The 25,192-nt window shown below is 41.2% G+C and overlaps 1 protein-coding gene across 9 annotated transcripts in view; it reads left to right on the top strand.

Moving 5' to 3' along the window:
* Positions 1 to 25,192, top strand: part of TPK1 (thiamin pyrophosphokinase 1) — a 245,844-nt gene that overhangs the window by 181,374 nt on the left and 39,278 nt on the right. Inside the window, exon 8 of one of the 9 annotated variants that reach the window (XM_019613669.2) lies at positions 19,224 to 19,255. The exons of the other annotated variants lie outside the window; for them this stretch is intronic. Within the exon in view, the coding sequence (XP_019469214.1) occupies positions 19,224 to 19,240 (17 nt within the window). The 3' untranslated portion in view covers positions 19,241 to 19,255. Of the gene's footprint in view, positions 1 to 19,223; positions 19,256 to 25,192 lie in introns of those variants that run through there. 9 annotated transcript variants of the gene reach the window in all.

The raw sequence follows: 25,192 nt of genomic DNA on the forward strand, positions 1-25,192 counted from the left end.
CACTCTCTTCCGGAGGCAAACAGCTCCAAAGAAATGCTTTCAAATGTAGAATTGTCCACAAAGTGATGTTGTTTGCCACACAGCAACACCCATCTCTCATCTCCTAGATAAGTCAGACTCTTTCACATGAAATGCCTTAGAAAGCAAGCACTGAGCCAAAAACAAAAAAGGGTTCAGACAACACACTATTTAGATTCTGAAGGAGTTGTAAGTGTCAGTAGTAATCTCTCCATTCTTTTTGTTCTGTTTGAATCTTAGTAGATACTCCAATATGATTGATCTCTTCTCTCCAGAAACAGAGCACTGAGGGACATCTTCAGCACTGATCTATTCTTGTACCTTAATCACAGGCAGTTCTATTCCCTCTGGTATGTCTCAATTCTTCATTCGCTGTTCCTTTTCTAAATACTTTGTATGTTGCTTCTGAAGGGCCCATGCACCCCTTTTTTCCTCCCTATTACTGACAGTAGGCATTAGTGGAAAAGAGGAAGAGGTGAATTTTTCCCTCCTGTTGTATAAAGCTCTGGAGAGGACAGGATTCTGGTAGATATCATTACTGACTGTTGTTGTATATTACAAAAAGTTATGTTTTGGCTGTAAGTTATTTATGGCATCCTGATGTGTAATTAATCAACCAGTGACAACTAATGTGATGACTACTATGTTCTGAAACTACTACTTTTAGATGCACATATCAATTACAGATCACTAAGCAAATCTATTCTTTCCAGGTGGGTTGGAAAATAAAAATTTCTAATAGATAAATGCATATCTTGCAGTAGAAGCAACTGTGACTTCTTTGGGGCAGTGTATGCATATGGGGGAATCAGGGCAACGACAGGAAGGGGAAGAAAAAGAGAAACAGAGAAGGAAAAATGGAATGCAAGGAGATCGCACTTGGTATCAGAGATGGGTTTTGGAGAGAAGAAAGGAAATATAAGGTCAAATTGTGGGGAGAATAAAGAGTCTGAGAAAATAAAACCAGAGGTGATTAAACAGATGGATGGCATATTCCCTTTTGAAGCTCTGAACTGATGCCACAATTTCTTGGTGGTGTTATTTCTCTGCTGTTAGTGGCCCCTCATTTCCTACTGCTATTTGGGGCTAACAACCTACAGCTTCTGTCAGTAGCCTTCTCAGCTCAAGTGTCCTCAGGATCTACTGCAGGCTTTGATCCAGTCGCTAGAGATGGCGTTAGCCATTGGATTTAAAACAAGGAAAGCTTCCTATTACTTTGTGATATCAGGTCCACCCATTCAAGAGTTGTCTGGAGTTTGCCTCCCAGCAGGTGGTTTGTGGACGTACACATCAGGTGATTTTTTCTCAATATGCTGAGGTTCCTGAGGGCTGGTCCAGCAGAGCAGACAAGGATGCTCAGAAGTGAACATTGTGGTTTTATCTCTAAGACTCAATTGACGTTGACAACTGTGATCAATTGTGCCATTGCTCTGCAGCAGCTGAGCACATGCAGTGGCATTATGGTTTCTGTTTTAGTGAGCCCCACAAAGAAGCAATTGAGGACTTAAATGTGCACACATTCTCTGCGGCTTAAATCTATACAGTAAATAAGGCATAAGGCCTTGAAAATAGACAGGGCCCAAAGTCTGCCAGTTCGGAAGATACTTTTTGCTTAAGAAGTCTGCTTGGTTAATTTGACCACATAATCAAAGGATGAATGCTAAAGAACCTGAATTAAAATTTTACAGACAAATTTAAATTCTAACATCCCATAACCCTCAGGTCGATGTCTTCGCAACCTTGGCATTTCTTCAGTCATCCTCTTTGTCTATTATATCCAAGAGTAAGTGTGTCTATGGGATACTAACAGATGAATGTGTATAGCATGTCTCCATGGATCAGCACAAGTCTTAATCTATATGCTGTAGTTGTGCTTGCTGTGATTTTTACATTTTGAAGCTTTCTCCTCTATTTAATAAAATACTGATAAAACCAATGAAACATTTCTAACAAGTCTGAATATTTTTAATATATTTTAAGTAGGAGATGGTGCATGTCATAAAATAAATAGTAAATCCACTTAATTGGGCATGGAATAGAGGTCAAGAGATCCTATAGTCCATATAGATTTTTCTACAGCAGTATCAGTATAGCTAAGTCATTCTTGAAAACCTAATAAGAATTCCTCTTTTCTAAGGTTTCAGTGTTGGAGATTCCTTCCTAACAACTTCTCCATAAGTCTGCTCCAATTAGGATTTTCTTCCTTTCTGTGTTGTACAAACACAGTCTGTGATGAATAGATTCTCCTGCTGTTAAGCATGAGACAGAGTATTTATCATCTAATTGCAAATAAGAAACCTCAGGATTGTACATTTAGGTTTCCCAAACGCAAAGCATTGCTCTATAATTTACACACACAACAGCAGTACCACTGCATCACTGCTGATTGATATGCCACTTAATTATGCCATTTTTAAGACTATTTTCTAAACAGCTGCTTGAGCACTTGTACTTCTTGATTTAAAGCAAAGGAGTTGGAGAGAATTATATGGTTTGTTTTGCTACTTAAAAAAAAAAAGAGAGAGAGGAAAAGCAGTTACAGAGATGTCAGAAGTTTTTCCATTCTGTAGAGCACCAATACAGCTTAAAAAGCACAATTATAGAAAGCTTTGATATGATGAATCTGGATTAAGAATCTAAAAACTTAATGTAGAATTTAAAATTGTGACATGAATGAGTCAGTATTCTTCAGGGTATTTTCTTAGTGTGTTTTGAAATTGGGTGATGGTGTCTTGACATTTAGCATTCTGATTTTTAATATGTTTTATATTTCCTAACATTATTTAATAATAATTACAATAATTTGCTATTGTGGATAGTTGAGTCTAGTTAGTTGAAGCTGAAGCGTGGTCAGTTTTGCATCTGTTTTACATGTCAAATCTAGTTTTCATTTCCATAAATTTAGCCAACCCTTTCCTTCCCTCTGCTCCCCTTCCTCTCCCCCCTCCCCAAAAAAAAGCATATTTTCTTTATATTAAATTATTTTTAATGAATTAAGCAGAGTAGCTTTAATTTTTAAAAATGTTCACTAAAACTCAAATAAGCTAGTTAAGCGTTTCTGCCATGGAATCCATTCATTATATGGTTTAAGATGTTTTAGCCTTCAACACCTTGAGTACTATGTTTTGCACTGAGGTTCGCAGCATTAAAAAGACTTGGAGCTGGTGGAATGGGTCTGGAGGAGGCTATGAGAATGCTCCAGTGGCTGGAGCACCTCTTCTAAAAAGAAAGGCTGAGGAAGTTGGGCTTGTTCATCCTGGAGAAGAGAAGGCTCCAAGAAGACCTCTTTGCAGCCTTCCAGCATCTGAAGGGGGCTCCAGGTGTCTCTTTGTCACCATGTGTAGTAACAAGTCAAAAGGAAGCAGTTTTAAACTAAAAGAGAGGAGATTTAATTTAGATATTAGAATGAAATTTTTTACATATAGGATGAGGAGGCACTGGAGCAAGCTGCCCAGAGAAGCTGTGGATGCCCCATTCCCGGAGGTCTTCATGGCCATATTAGATGGGGCCCTGGCCAATCTAGTCTAGTGGGAGGTGTCCCTGCCCACATCAGGGGGTGTGATGGTCTTTAAGATCCCGTCCAACCTAAGCCATTGCACAGGCCTATGGACAAGATGAGCATCAGGTGACCTGTCTCTTATGAACAGCTTTGATACACAAAAGTATTTCAAATGTCTGAAATAACTGTAAAACTCTCACAAACTCACTTTTTTGTAATGTGCTCCAGTACATTGAAAAATTAATATTTTATAAAAGCATTAGAGCTTAATACCAAGCTTGTGGAATTAATGGAAAAATTACAAACTGACTCTAACTATTAGTATGGTAATCTGCAAGTGCCTCTGTTCCTTACTTCACTGAACTAGGAGAGCTTAAACTCCAGATTTATCCAATGATTTAGCCTCCCTGGTATTTTCATACTTGTAGCTGATTTCGTTAAATACAAGAGGATTGTCCAGCGTGTAAAGCTAAACACGTGCAGAAGTACATACATACTAAAGTCAAGCTCTGCGGCAGGAGATATAACCTTCATATATACCTGAAATGGCTTTTCTGTATGTGAAATAATGTGCCAGAAACTTAAATCTCAGTATCCATGTCTAGCTATTGGTGCTGGTTCATATTTGAATCTAACACTGCAAAACTCCCTTCTCTAGCTCTGCACATTTTTATGTATTACTTATCACTACAGTGATTTACACAAATTCCTCCTGATTTTGCTGTTGAATATCTGGGCAAAATATGAAGACATGAAAGAACAAATGACTTGCAAATATTTCTTGCATGTGACTTCTTTACTGTAGTTCAGGAGATGTGGTTTCCTACTGTCATCCGAAATCCAGGAAGAAAACTCTAACTCCAGTGTGGTGTTAGTGGCATTCCTTTATTCCTCATGATGCACAGCGGGCAACTTGACAAGCAGAACTCTCAGAGTTCTGGTTCTACATTTATACAGTTAAGACATACGTGTGCATTTCTTTGGTATACATATTCGCTTTTTCAAGGTCTCATAGATATGTATTAATGTCCCTTTGGGCAGGCTCAGTGTTATTCAGGGTGGTCGAGTGCCCACCTACTTCTTCCCCTTTTTTCACCATCAGCTTCATCACTGAAGCCTTTGACTCTCTGTCATCCACATTTCCCCAGTTTGGAACATTTCCATTGCTTGTTAGGCCGTAGTGAACCACTTTTTAAAAACAATATATGTGGAACCTGAGGAAAATGTCCTTGCACATTTTGAGGCAAAAGATAAAAGTATTCTGTTGTGACTGCAGTAATTCTCATGAAGCAAAATCATTGAGGCAGAGGATAAAAAGTATTCTGTCATGTCCCCAGTGCAAAATTATTGAGGAAAAAGAGACTGTTCACCCACTAAAGCTGAAATGGAAAGTTTTAGAACTATCACTTATGGATTCCTTTTGCTAAACCAATACATTGGTTCTTAAACTAATGTACTAATCCGTATCGCTAAGCAAACCAGCCTATATCACTATCAGTACAGCTGTCAGATCCCTGCGACAAGTCAGTGATTCATATGACAGTTCTGGTAGAAAAGAGTTCTGGATACACACCAGGATCTTTTAAGCAGTCATAAGGTTTTCCATGGAATTTCTAAAAGCATTAGAATATGGTATGATGTCTGCACAGTTGCATGAGAACAAGACACCCAGGACTGAGTGAATCAGCCACATAATCGAAATTCAGGGGATATGAATTTGGGTGTTTGTTTTTTTGTTTTTTTTTGTTTGTTTGTTTGTTTGTTTTTTCCTGTGCTAACAATTAACACTATTCTTTGGCTTCGTCTCTATGCATAGAGCAAAATTTTCAATCCAGATTAAAATGCAGTCCAGACTGGCCAAAACAAGGGATTTGGTGGAGGGTAGGAAAATTTTCATCAATTCAAGGGCCAGAGTGAAACATTAACATCAACACAAGTCTTAGCTGTTTGTAGTAGAAAAATTAAATATCACTCCTTTTTCTGTTAAATGCAAAGTGTTAGTGTGTTTACATTGTAACATTCCAGCAGCCTGCAAACGAATTTTTGTCAGCTGTAAATCAACACCGGCGGGTTCTGAGAGACAGCTCTTCGCTGTGTGTGCATGTAGAGGTTGTGCTGTTTGCCTGCAGTGTGCACTAGGAAGGCAGGCTGGAAGGTAAGCACGTGCCACGTGCTCCTTCTGGCTGTCTTTTGTTACACTACATGCTTGCTTGAGCATTAGCATTGTTCTACAACAGAACCGAAGTGTTAAAGCCTTGCCTGGAATTTTGGGAGCGTTCCTGCTGGCAATTCATTTTGCATTCTTCAGGAAAACATTGCATTGCTGTCAGTGGATCTTGAGTTTGGCTTGTATTCCTTTTACTGCTACCAGAATTACTTGTGTCCCAGCTGAGTGTCTGTCCACAGAAGAACTTTACTGACTATTGTGATTTGTTCTCCATTTTATGCCATTTTCCAGCTCGCCAGGGTAACAATTCCTATGCTGCTTGTCAGTCTTAGTTTTGCACCAGTACTTCCTGGCTTTCTCTGCCAGTTTTGTGGTATACATCCTGTGATTCGCTTTTCAAGAAATCCTTCAGCGGTTACTTATGATGAAGGTAGCCTTTAAAAAAACAAACTGTTACTATTTACTATGGCTCACAGCACTACTTGCTCACTGAGTGGACAGCACAGCAGGCTGGAACCAGGGATGGAACACATCATTAGCTCCCATTAGTCAGATGTCCCTCTTCTCCTGCTGTTTGTCTCATTAACTCTTTGAGGCAGGGGCTAGCTGTTACTCTGTGCCTGCACAGTGCTTCTCATCCTGCCTGTAGTCCTGTGCTACTGGAAAAAAGATGATTAACTGCAACAAGGAAAATAACTGGTGTTAGAACTGTGGAGAGAGTTGGATTTTGTCCCCTAGATCTTCAGAAAAACACCCATTTTGGTGCAGCAAAGCGGATATTAATGTTTTGTAAGAAAAAATGAATGTCACAATTTGATCTGGTTTGTGTGACAAGGGATCAAAGGGACCCATTAATGCATGGCCTGGGGAGAGAAGAGAAGAGGGGAAAAGGGAAAAGGTAGATAAATGGTCCTGGATGAAGGAAAATGGTGGCAGCAAGCTAAGGAAGAAAGCTTAGTTCACTAAATATAGTAGTGGAATGTGAGATGTTATAAGTTTGGAAATGATCGGCAGGAGTCAAAGCCAATTGAATCAGGTTATTTTATTAAAGCAAGCGACAGTAAGCAAAACAGTGCTGGGCAGCCGGGGAGTCTCTGCTCCACCAATGGCGTGCAACTCCTCCCCCCCAGTCCTTCTGTTCTTATAGTCCCTTCACTTTCTCTTGACATAGCACTTTCGGTGTACTCTGCGTCTGCGCAGCTTGTTGCTAGGGGGTCATGTTCTGCCCTCTGGGGGTCATGGGGAGGAAGATTGCTTCATCCTCCTCGCGGATTTTCCTTGACCTAAAGGTGATCTCTACAGAATGCTGTGCTAGCCATATTTGCTCAATCTGCCCTGCCAGGCCGAACGGTGTGGTTTTACAACCTCCTTCCCCCTAGCCCTGGTTATTTGTTATGTAGCTACTCTGGGACTCATTTTAATGAACAAAGACTCTTATCTATTACATGAGATAATACAATATAATACAATAGGATTTGAATTGAAGCTAATAAATCAAATAAAGAAAAGAAAGTGAGAGTTTCTGAAACCAAAGCCCTTACTCTGATTGGAGGCAGAGACCCTAGGATGGTCTTTGTACAGGGGAGTTGTACATGTAGAAGGGGAACCCCCCCACATCCCCACTTGAATTTCACAGAAATAGATGAGGAAAGGAGCACTCACTTCAAAGGTGGAGATTGAGGAGTGGCTTACTAGGAATAAGCGGGAACTGGGAGAAGCCTACTAGAAAAGGGACTAAGCTTTTGCCTATTGATGGCACACTGCAAAGTAGGAAATTCCTGGAATTCTAGGTCTAATGTTTTCAGATAAGAAACCAAACCAACCACCACAAAGGAAGCCGTATTCAAAAGGACCTAACTACACACTGCAAAGAACCAAGAAGGAGTGAAAAGCAAGAAGACATTCGCAGAATTAGTTAGCATAGGACAACCCACTGTCTAGAGTGAGTTAGCATTTCTTACTTTGCAGAATCATGAGTGTGCCTATTGTGTGGTATAAATATGTCTGCTTATGAGCCACTGGTTATGCAATTGGGGCGGTGCTAGCCCAATGCACCGATGTGGCACCTTAAAAACTAATAAACTACCTTCATTCAGACTCTCTGTGAGTCTGAGTGAGGTTCTGCAGGTTCACTCCAATGCTGTAGTCAAAGTGGCCTGCTCTGTTTCTTTTCCATCACTTCACTTGCAGTGCCAGAATCCAGTTGTTCCTTTTCCAATTACATCGTAGAGCTGACAATGAACTCACGGCTTTTCTGCTATATGCCTTTTATTGAGCCTGTGTGAAAGAAGAAAATGATGTTCTGTTTTGTTGACCTTTCACATGCAAGTGAAATGGTTGCTCCGTTTCCTTACACACCAAGTGCTGTCTGTCTGCTGTCTGCATTAACCTTTGTGGAATACCCCAGTGAGATGCTGTCTTGGCACCAGCAATGCAGACAAGGGATCCACGGGAGGTGACAGGCGAACAGCTCAACTAAGGGCATTCTTCTCCTGCACTGAAGAAAATGTTTTTTATGTTCCAGTGCTTAGTTAGTCTGTGAGTCCCACAATTTGCTTTGCCAAACAGAACTTCAGAATAGATGGTTTCTAAATTTGGGGAAGATAACCAGTTCGGTATTTTCTCCACACACATTCTGCAGTTATACATTAGTACTGAAATAGTTTGAAAATTAAAATGGGAAATAGAATTGGGATCTTTAACAACAGAACACCAATTTCAAGACCATACAATTTTTAGTGTGTACTAGGTTTTCACCTGTACATTTTGCCTAAGATTTGTTTATGCACTAATTTAGTGTTCCTTGCTGCCTATTTGCATAACCAATGCCACATCAGTCAGCCACAGTCACTGAGGTATGTAGCTCCTGGCTGCATTTGCTCATAATAGGAAGGCGTTCGCTCCCACAGAGGGAAGTAAGTGGAGAAACATAAGGAAATCATTCACTGTGCTTGTATAGCACCTGCCATCAGGAGCTTAGATGGGTGCTTTATGAAAAATAAGTGCACTGCCTAATCTGGAATACACATTTGTGGTGAGAAAATGCTGCATTCCCATTCTTTTCATCGAGGAAACTGAGTCACAGAGCATTTGTCTTATCTGAGACCACAAGCAAACCTAATGAAAGGGCAGGAATCATAGTATTCTGGGATTTGGGTTGTTTTTATCCTTGTAGTAGTAAATTAGGTTAAAAGAATTTGTTGCTTGTTTTTTGTTCTGTTGTTGTTGTTGTTTTTGTGTGTATGTGTGTGCTTAGTATGATTGTACATAGTTAACTGTTTCCAAAATGTATCTAGTAAGATTACATAAAGATACAATCTTTCACTTAGAACATTTGGTCGTCTGTTGGTTGTTTTTAAAATAAAAAAGTGTGTAGGTGTGAAAATCGAGTTAAACTCAATTTCCCAATAACTCAAGCATTGTATGTGTTCTCCACATTCACAGCCCTTTAACCTTTAGTTATCAGTGCGAGAGTACAGTGTTTATAGCCAGGTAACCTGTGAGATAAGCTCCTATAAAGGACAGTGACTTACTTTGCTAGGATTGCTAGAGGGACTTTTAGAACTATGGCCTGTTTTGTTGAAGCCTACTCCCTCAAACAAGCACACCGTGCAGTCCCTGACCAGACTGCTCCGTGTTGCACGGGGCTTAACTTTGGAACTGAGTGCCACAAGATGCTTAGGGGACCAGAAATATAAATGGAGTCAGGAAAAAAAAATCCAACAGAATGGTTGAAGTACAATACAGTAAACAGAGAAATACAGTCTGCATTTCAAGCACCTCTAAAGTAGAGCTGGCTGCCTTTTGAGGAAGGGAGAGGAAAATAGTGCACCATATTGTCTGTCTTTTAAGTCCTTTCATAATTATCTCATTATTGACCATTGTCTATGGCTCCTATCTCCATGCCCCTCTAGACTGACAGCATTGGCTGCTTTTTGCTCTTTTGACCCCTCAGGGTTGCCAACCACTAGATTAGGCTGACCAGGATTCCATCCAACCTGGCTTTGAATGCCTCCACAGATGGGGGATTCACAACTTCTGTGCACAACGTGTTCCAGTGCCTCATCACCCTCTGAGTAAAACATTTCTTCCTAACAACTAACCTAAATCTCCCCTCCTTTCATTTAAAGCCACTCCCCCTTGTCTTGTCACTATCAGACTGTGTAAAAAATTGGTCCCCCTCTTGATCATAAGCTCTCTTATAATCACTCACTTATAAGTACTAGGAGGGTATAATGAGGTCTCTACAATGAGGTCTCCCTGGAGCTTTCTCTTCTCAAAGCTAACTAGATGATCTATAAGGTCCCCTGCAACCTAAGCCATTCTATCATTCTAAGACTCTTTTTCCTAGCAAGATATCAGGTACTTTCCTAATTCGGACTCCTCTCCCAGGCTTTTTTTCCCTCTGTCCAGATTAGGAATTCATCATTTCAGTTTAAATCATTCTTTTTTTGGGCAGAGAACTACAGCTATTCATCCTTCCTCAGAAAGCATTCCTTGGCCCAGTGGGCTGCCTACACCATACACAACAATAGTATGTGTTTCTCAGTTGGAAAAATCTAGCCTGCCACATCTCTGTTTAGCATCTCTAGCCTCTTTCTGCTAGTGCAGTCTAGGGCTGCTGTAAAATAAATCTTTGGATTGCTTTCAGAGTTGTCTAACTCAGTTGGCAGTCAAGAGTCTGCCTCAGCATTTTGATGGGCTTTGACTGCAAGGATTTCAGAGAACTTCTGCTCCTTTGTTTGAAAACATGCTTCCTTTGTGCAGGACTTTTAACAACTTCTCCTAAGGACTAAATGCACTTTGTGTAGAAGGTTATGCAGCTACAAGGTAACCTAAGTTTTACTCTGTGGAAGTAGAGGTACATGAAAATCCTATTTGTTATGCCTTAGGAAATTGACATTTTGTTAATTACTCTTGTCAAGCTGTGATTACTGACAAGTAGATTCTTAGTAACTCACCTGGCAAGCAGAAACTTTACCATTTTCCTCAAGCCCTCTTAAAGAAATAATAGTTCTCTTCAAACTCAACCCGTTTGTAACTTCTTCCGAGCATTGCCTCATCTGGCTCAGAGGGAAAGCTTTAGAGCAGGATGCAATCATGAACAAAGCTTATCTCTAGCCCATGTTACTGTTTAGAGTTACAGTTTTTAGGAAAATCAGTTTTAGGACTTAAAGTACAGATTAGGTGTTCCATGGATACCTGCTTGGCATGTTGCATCACCATCTTGGAAGGTAAAACTACTAAGCTTTCTAAAGGTTTTAACGTCTCCTTACTTTGCTGCAGATACACTATGCTAGCAGCTGCCAGGAGCATAACATTGGAGAATTCTTACTGCAGCTATTCTACATCTGTGACTTATATGCTACTACATAACATTAATGTACAGAGTAATGGAAAAAGCTGGTGAGTGAAAAAAATCTGCACATTCTAGTAACAAAATCCAACACTGGTGGGATAAATACATTTTGAAAGAAATGCTGCTTTTGGGGTTTCATGTGTGTATAATTAATGGATATACAGATGGTATGGTATATCCAGGAGCTTGGCTGATGTAATTGTTATATTGGAGTAAGGAAAGAAAGTCACTCACCCTATCCTGGGCTCACAAGATGGATTCCAGTGGAATGGATATCCAGAAGAGATCCTTCCCCACTGGCAGTCAGCTCTTAAATGGGTCTAGCAGAGGTGCACCTGCACTAGATGACCTTTAAACATCCCTTACAACTGAATAGCTTTGTAAAGATTTCTGCTGTGCAGAAGTAGTATGGACATGAATCTCTCTTCTCCCTCTCTCCTTCCTCTCCTTTCATTTTCATACCCAGTGCAGGTAAAAAAGAAAAAAGAAAAAAAGATGGAAATTCATTATGTGGATGGCAGACACATTTGCAACTGTAAGTGTAGACAGGACTTGAATATATGTGGGGTAATGGGTTCGGTTTATCAGAGGTACCTCTTTAGTCAGTAATCAGCACCATCTAACTTCAGGAGGGTAATGTTAAATTTTGTTTGTAGTACTTCATACCTTTTTTTTGCTTCCACTCTCTACCTCTGGCAGAAAGCTTGATTCCTAAAATTAAGTCCCTGAATGGAAATACCAGATCGTCCCAAATAACCCATAAAGCAATGGCTGATCTTGAGGATGTATGATCCCTAGTACAGAAGTAGTTCTTCTGATTCTTTTTGTAATGTTATTTTGTGCTGCAAGTGTTGTGCTATCTAGATATGGACTTGCCTGGTCTCTATGCTCCAGTACCCTAAATTGCTTTCCCTCTCATTTAGATATAAGCAATGGGAAGATAAACAGTTCATGAGCTTAAAGTTAGAGATATTAATGATTGTCAGTCTCGTGTCTTGGATCAAAAGGCAGAGTAGTGAAGGGTCCCTTGAAGCAAGCAGTGGCAGTGCTGTGCTCCTGCTGAGAGTGAATCATGTGATCTTCCCATGTTTTAATTGGAAAATTTGATGGGAATAGATGGTGCCAAAATTCCTGCATATGCTAATCAATGGTTCAGCTAATGTATGGCAGTAGTAGAAAATTCTTCAGAATAAAAATCATCCTACTGCTTGAAAGGGCAGTGTTTTCTCTTGGAAAGCAAAATTTATTGAATTACGGTACTTAATATTTTAGGCCTTCTGCCTTGTCAGATGAAGCTTTGCTAGAGCTAGCAGCGGTTGATTGAAATATATAGCTTCTGCAATAGTCTGGAGATGACACTTAAGTCTTCACTGCCACTAATCTGGCTGGGGATGACAATCACAGTGATAACTATGTGGGAGCTCCAGGGTCTCAGAAGCAAAGCAGAGCAGATTTTTCTCTGTAGAGAATTTGCTTCATGAACAGCCCAAAGCAGTAGATCAAACACTTGAGTGTTTAGCTAATGCAGGTCACCTGATACAATCTCATGACATTTTGCAGCAAAGCAAAGCTCATTATTAGTAAAATTGTATTGCTTTGTACGTTTCAGTTTTGGAATACATACATATTCATTATTCTGTCTGCTCTTGAAAGATTTAGTAGTTGGTTTTTATAGTTAGACAATTACTTAATACATCTTGTTATTCTGCAACTTGACTAAAATGCAAACTTGGTGGCCAGCAAGGGATACTCAGAAAAACTGATCAGTGCTAAATTGAAAAATAATTAGATAGTGCTGTTTTCTGCAGTGTATGATTTCACTCTGGAGTACATCAGACTGAGATGGTATTGTGTTTTGTTCAGCACTGATTGTGAGATTTCCTTCAAGGAGAAGATGGTTAAGTATTGGGATGGGCTGCCCAGGGCAGTGGTAGAATCCCCTCCCTGGAGGTGTCTAAAGAACGTGTAGATGTGGCACTAAGGGTCGTGGCTTAGTGATGGGACTCATCAGTTCAGGTTGACAGTTGGTCGTAATCTTGAAGGTCTTTACCTCTTTCTTTTTTAATTTTCTTTGGAATCATCATTAGTAAATCAGAAGTGCTTCAATAGCCACACAGCCAATCTCTGTGACAGCACCAACATAAACTCTGCCTTTGCAATACAGTAGTATTCAGGGCAGCTCATTTACTGGGAAGACTGCTAAAAGTAATGTGTCAGTCTTAGTAGATTATATTCCCTTACTGCAGAAAATGAGCCCATCAGCATATTGGTTTTTCCTTCAGCTAGTACTTCTCAGGCACACAGAACATAACAAGGTCTGGAGTCAGGCCAGCATATCATAGAATCATAGAATGGCCTGGGTTGAAACGGACCATAATGATTATCTAGTTTCAACCCCCAGTGGGGAAGGGGTTGTAAGTTTTGCAGTAAAAAAAAATAAACAGCTACAGAGCCACAGTCTTCTTGTAGGAATGGAGATTTGGAGTAGACACTGAAAGGATGGCATTACACCTGGGTCATTAGGGGTTTTAAAGACAGGAATTAATCATTTAGATTATTAGACAGAAATTAGATCACATTTCTAGCTAACTGGAACTCTTATTCTCCAAGTGTGGGAACAGGGCCAAAAGGCATCAAACTGGTCTAGAATAAGGCAAGTATATTTTGATTTGCATTGAGAGTGCTGTTCTGGGAAAGATGCTCAGAGGTATGCAAATATTTTTCAAAGTTTTCTTTTTCCTCCTCCTAGTCGCATTGACAATATCTGGTTTACCTTATATTGAAGGTTATTGTTTCATAGGTTAAACTAGCACTTCTCTTTTTTTTCTTCTTAACTGATCCCTTTCTCTTGTTATGTGTACACACCTTAAAAAAAAGAAAACAATTTTTAAAATAATGATCTTGAGTAAAGACCCTGAAGCTACAGGGAAGAGTGTTTCTGGTCGCTCTTTTTAAGCAAAGAAACATGTAATGAGTTCAGAATTCCTCCGTTCTCGTCAGATTTAGCAGAAGCATGACCCGCTGTAGGGCTTGCAGTTGCTGCAGTGCATTTTCAGGGGACAAGAGAAGCTTATGAGAACTGCAGATATAAAACCCTGTGATCAGACCATCCACCAGTTCCTGCAGCCTCAAGCTGCCCTCAGCCAGCCTTGTGCCTGCAGGGTGCAAGAAGGAGCTGGCCCACAGCTCTCCTCTGATGCTCCATACCCAGGGTTTGTGAGCACCTCCCAGTCCCTACTCTGCAGCAGCCAGCAGTGCTGGGGATGAGTTGAAAGCAGAGCTGCTCAACAGATGGAGGCTTTGCCTGTCCCCACATTGTACCTCTTTTCTTGGAGATCTTAAAATTCCTCGAGATGAGACCTCAGTACGCACAGGTTTTTCAAAGGTGAAGTGTACTGCCAGTATACAAGAGTTTTGAGAGATATGTTGTTGTACACCAATCAGAAGTATAAAGACATATGATCCTTTCTACCAGAAACAATTAGAGAGATGCCAATGAGGAGACAATTTAGAAAAATTATATCAGTGAGAGAGATCCCTATGTAATTAATATTTGGTATGGTCAGATAGCTGTTACAGTCCTACTAAATACTTAGCTGAAGCACTTAGCTCTGCCACTTCTGTTAGAATAGTTTTGTATTCACTCTCCATGGCAATTTGAGCTGTATACTTTTTTTCTATTTACATGTGAATCCCAGCACTGCAGAAAGACATCTTTACAATGCCGAATATCTTCCTTTGCCATCACAACAGGCATGTTGCATTGATGCAGGCTGTGCATGGGAGCAATCACCTTTTACTTGTCCTGCCTTTGACTCTACTCCTCCTGTCCATCTGAACAGATTTGTTGTTTTTTTCCTGACTTCATACTGGAAACACACTGCATATCCAACATATTATGTTCAAAGAAGTCAAATTTGTTTTTTAAATAAAAGCTCTTATCTCTTACCAAGCATAGATCCACAAACAGTGTACTATGTCCCCCACAGCTTTCTCTGCTTAGATATTCTTCATCATGTGTTGGAGGATGACAGCACGATCAGTGGGTTGTACTGGAGCATTAAAAGAGAAATTCTTTTTCACTGCTTTTACCTAGTCTTTCAGTGACAGCTTTGAACGTGGTGGGGGAGCATTCTGTTTCATTTTGAAGTCAGAATTATATAGCAAAAACAGCATTAAAAGTAAACACATGGATTTCAAAAGTGCTAAGAATGTTGCCTGTTCACTGATGGATCATGTCATATTGTGGGAAAGCATCAGAGATGGAAATCTGCTGTGTGGAGCCCCACACGACAAGTTGCAGAGGCCACTGAAGGGAAAGGAGAATCAAGTCAATTTGCAGAGGTAAAGGCTGTCCAGCTGGCCTTAGATGTTGCTGAACGGGAAAGGTGGCCAATTCTTTATACTGACTCATGGTGGCAAATTCTCTATGGAGGTGGTTACAGCAGTGGGAGCAAAATAACTGGCAAAGAAGGGGTAAACCTATTTGGGCTGCTGAACTGTAGAAAGACATTGCTGTCTGAATAAAGAATATGGTTGTAAAGGTGCGCCATGTAGATGCTCATGTACCCAAGATTTGGGCTACTGAAGAACAGCAAAATAACCAGCAGGTAGACCGAGCTGCTAAAATTGAGGGGGCAGACAAGGGTGAATTATTTCTGTCTCAGTGGGCCCACGAGACCTTGGGCCGTCAAGGAAGAGATGCAACATATAAGTGGGCTAGAGACCGAGGGGTGGACTTAACTATGGGTACTATTGCACAGGTTATTCATGACTGTGACACATGTGCCATAATCAAACAAGCCAAGAGGATGAAATCCCTCTGGGAGGAAGGGTGATGGCAAAAGTATAAATAAGGGGAGGCATGGCAGGTGGATTATATCACCTTGCCACGATCTCGCAATGGTAAGTGTTATGTGCTCACCATGGTGGAGGCAACCACTGGGTGGCTTGAAACATATGCAGTACCCCATGCTATTGCCCAAAACATCGTATTAGGTAATGCAGAAAAACGGGGATGTTCAATGTGTACCACAAGGAAACTTGATGCTGGGGGAGTGCAGTCAGTAAATCTATGTATATATATGTATATAGACATGTGTGTGTGATGCATTTTAATCATTGTTTGTTTGTTTGTATATAGGTATATATATTAAGCATGATGTAGTGATGTAGAATAAGGGGTAGAATGTCATGGTTTTATGTTTTTTGGTTTTCAGTATTCCGCATCATAACATCATGTAGTGCACTGGGAGTTAAAGTGTTAATACTCCAATTCCGGGTACCTATTCCCCTATACATTATATTATGGGATCTGGCCCTTCCTGGTGGGGTGGTCTTTTGCTGCCTTGCAGTGGGTGCTGGAGGGTGCTTTCCTAGCTGTTCCAAGCTTTTCAGGTTTGATCAGTCTCAGGAACTCTCTCTTTCTCCTATCTTATTTGATTTAGTAATATTAATACTAATATTCTTTTTTAAGGTGTTACATTAATAATTGGTGCAACTTGGAAACTGAAAAACGAGTGCTCCTCTGGCATTTTTTGCTATGAAAGTACAGCAGTTGTTTTTCTGTGATTTTACTGGCTGTAAATCAAATCATTCAACTAAGAGCCTTTATAATAAATTTTAAAGGCCACTTTTGAGAAAAAAAAAAAACACCCAACAAAGTACTGTAGGCTTTATTCTTCTGATTTTGTTTAGAACAGAAGGCTAATTAATTACCCAAGCTTAATTGCAACCCTGCTTGGACTCCCTTCTGTTCAGAAATCAGCATTGTGTGTTGGTTGAGTAGTGAGTGAAGCTGTCAATCTTTGAGAAATGCACTTCTGATTTCAGAAGTCTCACATGACCTGCAATCTGTTACAAACACTGAAAAATAATTATATAATTTACACAAATAGAGGCAGTTTTGGATTCTTCTTTTTCCCAACTCCTTTTAACACCGTTTTCTTCTTTACTAGTGTTGTTGCTCCTCATTATTGTAAGTTTTCATCTGTACTTATTAGGGTCTTCGGTTTGTTTTAATCCAGAGCATAACGAGAAAAATCACTAGAACAGGGAATTAAGATTTAACTCAGTAAGATGACTGTTAGCGCCTTCCTCATTTTCATCTTCGTTGGAAAATAATGAGCATCATTTAGTATACTCCTCCACTTCCTTAGGGAAATGAGGGAAGGTCATCAGAGTTAATTTAAACTAAAGGAAGTAATTTTCTCCTGTTTCCCTTTCCTGAAATTCAGTCTCTCTGGCAAGTTTATATAACACTCAAAATATTGATATAAGACATCACACTCTGGATATTAAACAAGTCTGTCTATTTCCAAGGTGAAGTAATCTTGATAGTGGTAGCTCCTCACCTTCCTGAGAGCACCCTAGCCTTAGTCACATTTTGAAAAGACCATTTATGTTAACTGGGAGTTATGTTAATCTTGGAGAGATTTGTGAAGGTGAGACAGATAATGAAATGTACACATCCTGCTGTATTCCATGCCCTGGCACATTCTTAATGTCTTTTGGAGCCTTGGAAGTTTTATTGTTCATTACTCACTCTGCTGCTGTTTTCAGCAGAGGCAATGACGGTGTCAATGACTTTGTAAAGTTAAGCTGGACTGAAGCAAATCCTACTATACTAAGGGGATGGGAGGGTTATGATTTCTTCTAAGATTAAAAAGTACATTTCTCAACACACTATTTTTTTTCAATGTTCATCACATAGTAACTTGGAAGTTTCCCTTTCTTAAATGCATATTTGATAAACATATGTCCACAGTTTCTGTTTTAAATAAAAAATAGAAGTGTGCCTCCAACCTGTCTCTTTACTAAATGTGATTGCCTGAGCATATCCACTTTGATGCTGGCATTAGGAGAAAAGTGCCTTTGTTTCTTACTATGAATGACAGCAAATGCAAAAAATAAGTTTAGAATCTGAAAGATAATTGCTGATTTTACATACAGCAATAGTTTGGCAGATGCTTGCTTGCTGAATCAGCAGATTTTCCAAAAAACTTGTTTCAACAACTTTGTTCCGAAGAACAAACTTCATGTTGACTTCCTTTTAGAATCATAAAATCCTTACAGCTGTAAGGGACATTTAAAGGCCATCTTGTCCAACTCCCCTGCAATGAACCCACTGCTCAAGCCTATCTAGGTCTCTCTGGATGGCATCCCATCCCTCTGGTCAGTTGCACCCCACAGCTTGGTGTTATCAGCAAACTTGTCTCAGCACTTGACCGCACTGTCAGTGTCCCTGTTGAAGATACTAAAGAGTACTGCTCCCTTCACTCACCAATGGGGGACAGTACTGAACACCAACCTCTAATGGCATTGAGCCATTGACCACAACACTCTGGACTTGATCCCACAGCCAGCTCTTCATCCATTATAGAATCACCAACATTGGAAAAGACATACAAGATCATACAGTCCAACCATCCACCTATCACCAATAGTTCTCACTAAACCATATCCTTCAACACAAAATCCAAAGGTGTTTCTTGAACACCTCCAGGGTCAGTGACTCCAGCACCTCCCTGGGCAGGGCATTCCAGTGCTTGACCACTCTTTCAGATAAGTAGTATTTCCTAACATCCAGCCTAAATCTCCCTTGGCGCAGCTTGAAGCCATTCCCTCTAGTTCTATCACCAGTTACACGAGAGAAGAGGCCGACCCCCAGTTCACTACAACCTCCCTTCAGGTAATTACAGAGACCAATGAGGTTTCTCTTGAGCCTCCTCTTCTCCAGACTGAACAATCCCAGCTCCTTCAGCCACTCCTCATAAGGCCTGTGCTCCAGACCCCTCACAGCTTTGTTGCCCTTCTTTGAACCCACTCCAGGGCCTCAATGTCTTTCGTGCAGTGAGGGGCCCAAAACTGGACACAGTACTTGAGGTGTGGCCTCACCAGAGCTACAGGGGACAATCACTTCCCTGTTCCTGCTGGCAGCACTGTTGAACAGTCCTACCATCAACTTCATATCTTTTCAACTTGGTGAGAGGGATGTTATGTGGGATACCATGTCAAAGGTCTTACTGAAGTCCAGACAGATGATATATGTGGTTCTTCCCTTGTCCATTGATGGAGTGACACTATCATAAAAGGCTATTAAGTCGGTTAGGCAGGATTTGCTCTTGATGGAGTCATGCTTGTTCTCCTGTATCACCTCTCTGCCTTCTATGTATTTCCAGGAGGATCTGCTCCATGATCTTTCCCAGCACAAAGATGAGACTGAAGGTCAGTAGTTCCTGAGGTCATTCTTTTTACCCTTATTAAAAATAGGTGTGATGTTGCCTTTGTTCCAATCACCAGAGACTTCACTTGACTGCTGTGCCTTGTCAAATATCATTGAGAGTGGCTTGGTGACTACATCTGTTAATTCCTTCAGGACTCTGGGTTACATCTCATTGGGACCCATAGACTTGTGGATGTTCAGGTTCCTCAGGTACTTGCAAAGCTGATCTTCACTTACAGGTTTGAAGCTTCCCTGATCCCCTTCTAGCAAAAGTTTGAGGGCTGTGTGAATAGCACTCTCTAGTGAAGACCAAAACAAAAACTCATTAAGTACCTTAGCCTTCTCCTTGTCTGTTGTTACCAGATTGCCTGTGTCACTCACTAGGGGGAAGTACACCCTCCTGGACTTTCCTTATAGGCACCTCTGCCAGAAAAGAAGCATTTCTTCTTCTTGGCATCCCTTGACAAGTTTAGTTCAAGCTGGGTCTTGGCTTTCCTGGCCCCACCCCTACACAATCTAGCAGCTTCATTACACTTTTCCCACAGTACCTGTCCCTGTTTCCACTGCCCCTATGCATTTTCTTCTTGCTCTGCAGTTTGACCATAGGTCTTAATTCAGCCACACCAGTCTCTCACTTTCTTTTTCTAACTTGCTACACCTGGGGGTAGAGAGCTCTTGCATGCTGAGAAAAGTTCCCTTAAAGATCTGACAGCTCTCTTCTCCACCCTTATCCATGAGGACAGTTTCCCAGGTTGTTTTGTTGACTAACTCCCTGAAGAGCTGGAAGTTAGCTTTCCTGAAACTTATCATCCTGATTTTACTCTTTGCCTGTATCATATCCCTCAGGAGCATGAAATCGACTATAACATGGTCACTAAAGGCAAGGCAGCCTCCAGTCCTGATGTCACCAATCATTTCATTTGCTTTGGTGAACGACAGGTCCAGTATTGCATCTCCCCTCGTGGGGCTGTTTATTATTTGGCTCAGAAAGTTATTCTCAGTGCATTCCAGTAGCCTACTGGATTGCTTATAGCTTGCCATGCTGATATCTGGGTGGTTTTTCCCCATTGCCTTCTCCTATTGCTTCAGCAGTCACTGCCTCATCATAAGAGTTTGCACATGCTGCAGTGTTGCCAGCATCTCATAAGGCAGTAGATCCTTCAAGGCCCTTGCTAACACCTGTCCCTCAAATTTAGCTATGCCATCCCACACCTTATCAGTATCCCTCCCACCCCACCTTTATCCCTCTCGCTAGCTTTTCCCCAAGGATTCCTCTCCCCCTTTGAGAAAGACAAACCCCATCTAGTGCCCCCATCAGTTCCTGGTAGACCATTTGGTTGTTGAGGAAGTTTTGGGTTTTTTTTTTGTTGATACCAGCCAGGGGGGCAGGTCCTTAAAGATAACATCCTTTTATTTATTTTTATGTCCTTACCCAGTGCATTATGCAGAGAAGAAAAGATGAACTGTGCTTAAACCTTCAGCTGTTGTCCCAAGACCCTGAAGTTCCTTTTGATAGGCCTTGACCCAGATGTAGCTGCTTATCTCTCCCTATATGGAAAAGCAGTAAGGGGTTGTGGTCTGGTCGTACCAGGCTAGGTCATTTCCTGGTGGCATCCCTCACTCAAGCCCCAGTAAGACAGCAGACTTCTGTAAGAGGATCTGCTCAACATATCAGTTGAAGGCAATTCCTCCCTACGGGTAACTCAACAAACTAACACCTCTTTCTTCAGTGACGTAGTCTTGATGTTTGGGAAAGGCTTTTCCTTGTTTGGTTTGTCTAGTCTGAGCTATTCTTACTCACAGATGGGCCTTCCACATCCAATGCCTCATACATGTTGTAGAGAGGCACCTGGGGGTTGGTAGAGCAGGCAAGGATTTTCTTTTGTTTCTTTGAGTACAAACTTGCTTCCATCCTCTCCTTTCCTTTGTGTTCTTGCTTCCAGCCTGACAATTTCTTTCCCTCAACCAGATGGGATATAGGCTGCCTTTGGTCTTGTAGTGTTTTTTTTTTTTTCTTTGAAATAACCCGTTTCTGCATGGGTAGTTTCCCTACTCCTTCTTTTTGTCTCCCATGATACTTTTTAACTATGTATTTCATCCTGTAGCCTAGCCACAAGGCAAAGTAGATAATCTACCTCCTCACATTTTATACAGCTATTTTGTCTGCTGCTCTGCCATGCCGGTGAAAGGCTCATGTACTCTATCCTGTAGACAGCTGGAGGTCTGGACAGCTACATAGGTGGCTCCTAATTCAGTCAGGGTTGCAGTACCCTTCCTGGCAGAGACAGATGTGACATTCCTTTGGGTGGATAACAGGACTAACTCTTTGACCTTGGAGGATGGTAATCCTGCACTTAGAGTGTGACAACTCTGTACTCTGAGAGTGATGATCATCTAATGAACATCTGATGATGAGGTTTAATAAGAGCAAGTGTAGAATCCTGCATCTAGGGAGGAATAATTGCATGCACCGGTACAGTTTGGGGGATGAGCTGCTGGAGAGGAGCTCTGCAGGGAGGGACCTGGGCGTCCTGGTGGACGACAGGTTGGCCATGAGCCAGCAGTGTGCCCTCGTGGCCAAAAAGGCCAATGGCATTCTGGGGTACATTAAGAAGAGCGTGTCCAGCAGGTCAAGGGAGGTGATCCTCCCCCTCTACTCTGCCCTGGTAAGGCCTCATCTGGAGTACTGTGCCCAGTTCTGGGCTCCCCAGTACAAAAAAGACAGGGATCTCTTGGAAAGAATCCAGCGGAGGGCCACAAAGATGGTGAAGGGCCTGGAGCATCTCCCCTATGAAGAAAGATTGAGTGAACTGGGTCTGTTTAGCCTTGAGAAAAGACGACTGAGAGGAGACCTGATGCAAGTCTATAAATATGTAAGGTGTGGGGGCAGAGTGGTGTGGCCAGACTTTTTTCAGCAGTGTGTGGAGATAGGATGAGGGGAAACGGACATAAGCTGCAGCATAGGAAGTTTCGCACAAGAACTTCTTTACGGTGAGGGTGACAGAGCACTGGAACAGGCTGCCCAGGGAGGTTGTGGAGTCTCCTTCTCTGGAGATATTCAAGACCCGTCTGGACACCTACTTGCGTGACCTGATGTAGGGAACCTGCTTTGGCAGGGGGGTTGGACTCGATGATCTCTAGAGGTCCCTTCCAACCCCTACGATTCTGTCATTCTGTGATTCTGTGATTCTCTCTAGCATGCGGGGTACTCTCTGCTCACCTGCCCTGTGTGAACTGCCCACGCAAACTGCTGTGCCACTGTCTTCTGTCTGTCCACGTCCTTTTCCAGTCGCTCCCTAGTGGCAGGTTTAATACCTGCTGGGGGGTTCGGCTCCTGTCACCTCCTGGCTCTCCCCACATCGTGTCAGTGCCTCTGCACCTCAGAATCTGTGCCCTCCCTTCCTAATAGCATTTTTGCTATGGTTTTATCATTCTGTGAAGGCTTCCCTGGTGCGAACTTCTGCTATGAAGCTGATCCACCCAAAGTCTTTGCTAAAATGGTTGAAACAGCACTTTTTGTGGCTTTTTTAAAGCTGCTGCTGTCACGGTGATTTTTTTCCCTAATACAGCATTTTGCTTTTGATTGAATCTAACCTGCAGGATATTAAACTTAGACATTTGAATGCTTTGTTTGTTTGTTTGTTTGCTGCTATTTTTACTTAACATGGTTTTTTGTTATGGCCAAACGCCACTTTGTCTGTTCTCACCAGTTCTTTGTATTCTCTCTCATTTCTCTGACCATCAGGGCAGACGAGGAATGCATAGAACTGTAGAATGGCTTGGACTGAAAGACTTCTTAAAGCCCACGCAATTTCATCACTCCTGCCATTAGCAGGAGTATCTCCCACTAAACCACGTTTCCCAGGGTTCTATCCAATCTCGCCTTGTATACCTGCAGGGATGGGATACGCACAGCTTCTCTGGGCAGCCTGTGCCAGTTCCCCATTATGTACAAGTAAAAAAAAAAATAATAAAAAAAAATCAACAAGTCCTCAATGAAAAACTTTTTTTTCAGTAATAGTGATAGCCCATTGTTAAATCTGAACCGAACCAGAGAGCGCTGAGATGTAAAATGGACACAACACCTGAAATTGTGAGGGAAGGGGGGGGCAGCTTTGCTAGCTGAAGAATCAATACCACGTGTAGAATAAGCCTGATGTGCCAATAGCTGCTAATGCCTTGTACTTGGATATATACCTGCTGAGTCTGAAATGTAACTTCAAAACAAATCATTTACAAAGCAAATATTTCTGTAGACGAGGAGGTTAGATAAACTTTCTCAGCAGCAAACATTTACAAGTATATAAGCTGCAGGCTATAGAGGTAACTGTATTTTGCTTTGCTTTCTTTTGAACTGGTATAAATCATAAATAAGTCAGTTGTCTTCAGTAGGACACCTTCATTTCTGTTGTAGCACTTTAAAGCTAAAGACAGTGTTTAAACTGCAGTATCTCAAGAGTAGCCATTCTGACTCCAGGACCCATCTACACTGTACATAGGAGGATTTTTGACACTGTAGAGCAAACAAAGGCAATGACAGAGCCTTTATTTGAGAAATAGGTGTTATAGGAAAAGATATCCAAGAGGAAATAACTCACCCCTCCAGGTAACAGTTTGGAGAAAAGAATGAGCTGAGGAATATGACCCTCCCTCATTCCTACCATCGGGCTGCAGCAGAGAAGGGCCAGGGGAGAAGGGGACCCACGCAGAGTCAGATGGCATGGGAAGTATCATGGAGTCAGAAGGGGTGGCTCTAAACCCCCCTGCTGGCTCCAGGCACTCATGTACTCATGTAGCTCACCCATTAGTTCAGGCTGAGACCTTGGAATTCTACTACAGACACCCTTTCTTTTCTGGTTATATTTCATGATATAAAGTGGAAAACAATATTTTTGGCATCTGAATGCATTACAAGAAAGAAGTTAGGTTGCTTCATTTCACCCTCCCTATTTCTTTCCTAGTGTATACCTCTGCTTACCTTTGAGCTACAGAATGCAGTTCTCTTACACTCTAATAAGGAATATAGTCTCTACCAAATTCTAGGCATATGTAAAGGCTGTACTTCAAATCTTGGCATGTAAATATTACATCAACATGAACAATTTATACTCCAAATTTTTGATAAGCTAATGACAGGTCAGATAATATATGTGCTTATCTGTACACACACAAAAAAAGTCTTCAGTAACATACAGCAAATCACAGAAAAGTTGCCAAGTACTTTGTGGTTAGTTATGCTTTATTGCTCAGTTGACATCTTGAGAATAAATTGTTTTATTCTGTATCAGTAGGAAACTTTTCCAAGTGCCTATTCAAAGTCTTTTTTTCTTGGGGGAAGAAGTTAAAAGCTACAAGAAGGTCTCTGTTTATGGTTATGTTTTTTTTTTTTTTAATTGCTTTTTGTTTACTTTGAGATTGTGCAAGTATTTTTTGTGGTTATGTTCTAGGATCATTCGCAAATGTACAAGTGCAGGTTCAGATCTCAACACTTCTCATCTACTGTTTGTGTTTTCGTAGTGTCATTCGAAATCCAGGGAGAAAACTCCCTAGCTCCGGTGTGCTGTTAGAAAGCGGCATTCCTTTATTCCTCATGATATGTACCAGGTGATTTGACCAGCAAGCACACCTGTCAGAGCTCAGGTTCTACATTTGAACAATCAAGACATGCATATGCAGTACACTGATATATATATTCATTCTTTTTCAAGAACTCATAGATATAAGCTAATGTTCCTTTGGGCATGCTACGTGATATTTTCTTAGTGGAAGTACAACTTTCTTAGTGGAAGAATTCTGTGGTTTGGTGATTTTTTGTTGTCAGTATTCCACATGAGAACATCATGGGAACCAGAGGGAGTTAAAGAATCACAGAATCACACAGAATCACAGAATTGTAGGGGTTGGAAGGGACCTCTAGAGATCATC

Source organism: Meleagris gallopavo, chromosome 3, assembly GCF_000146605.3.
Source record: "Meleagris gallopavo isolate NT-WF06-2002-E0010 breed Aviagen turkey brand Nicholas breeding stock chromosome 3, Turkey_5.1, whole genome shotgun sequence".
Lineage (NCBI taxonomy): Eukaryota > Metazoa > Chordata > Aves > Galliformes > Phasianidae > Meleagris > Meleagris gallopavo.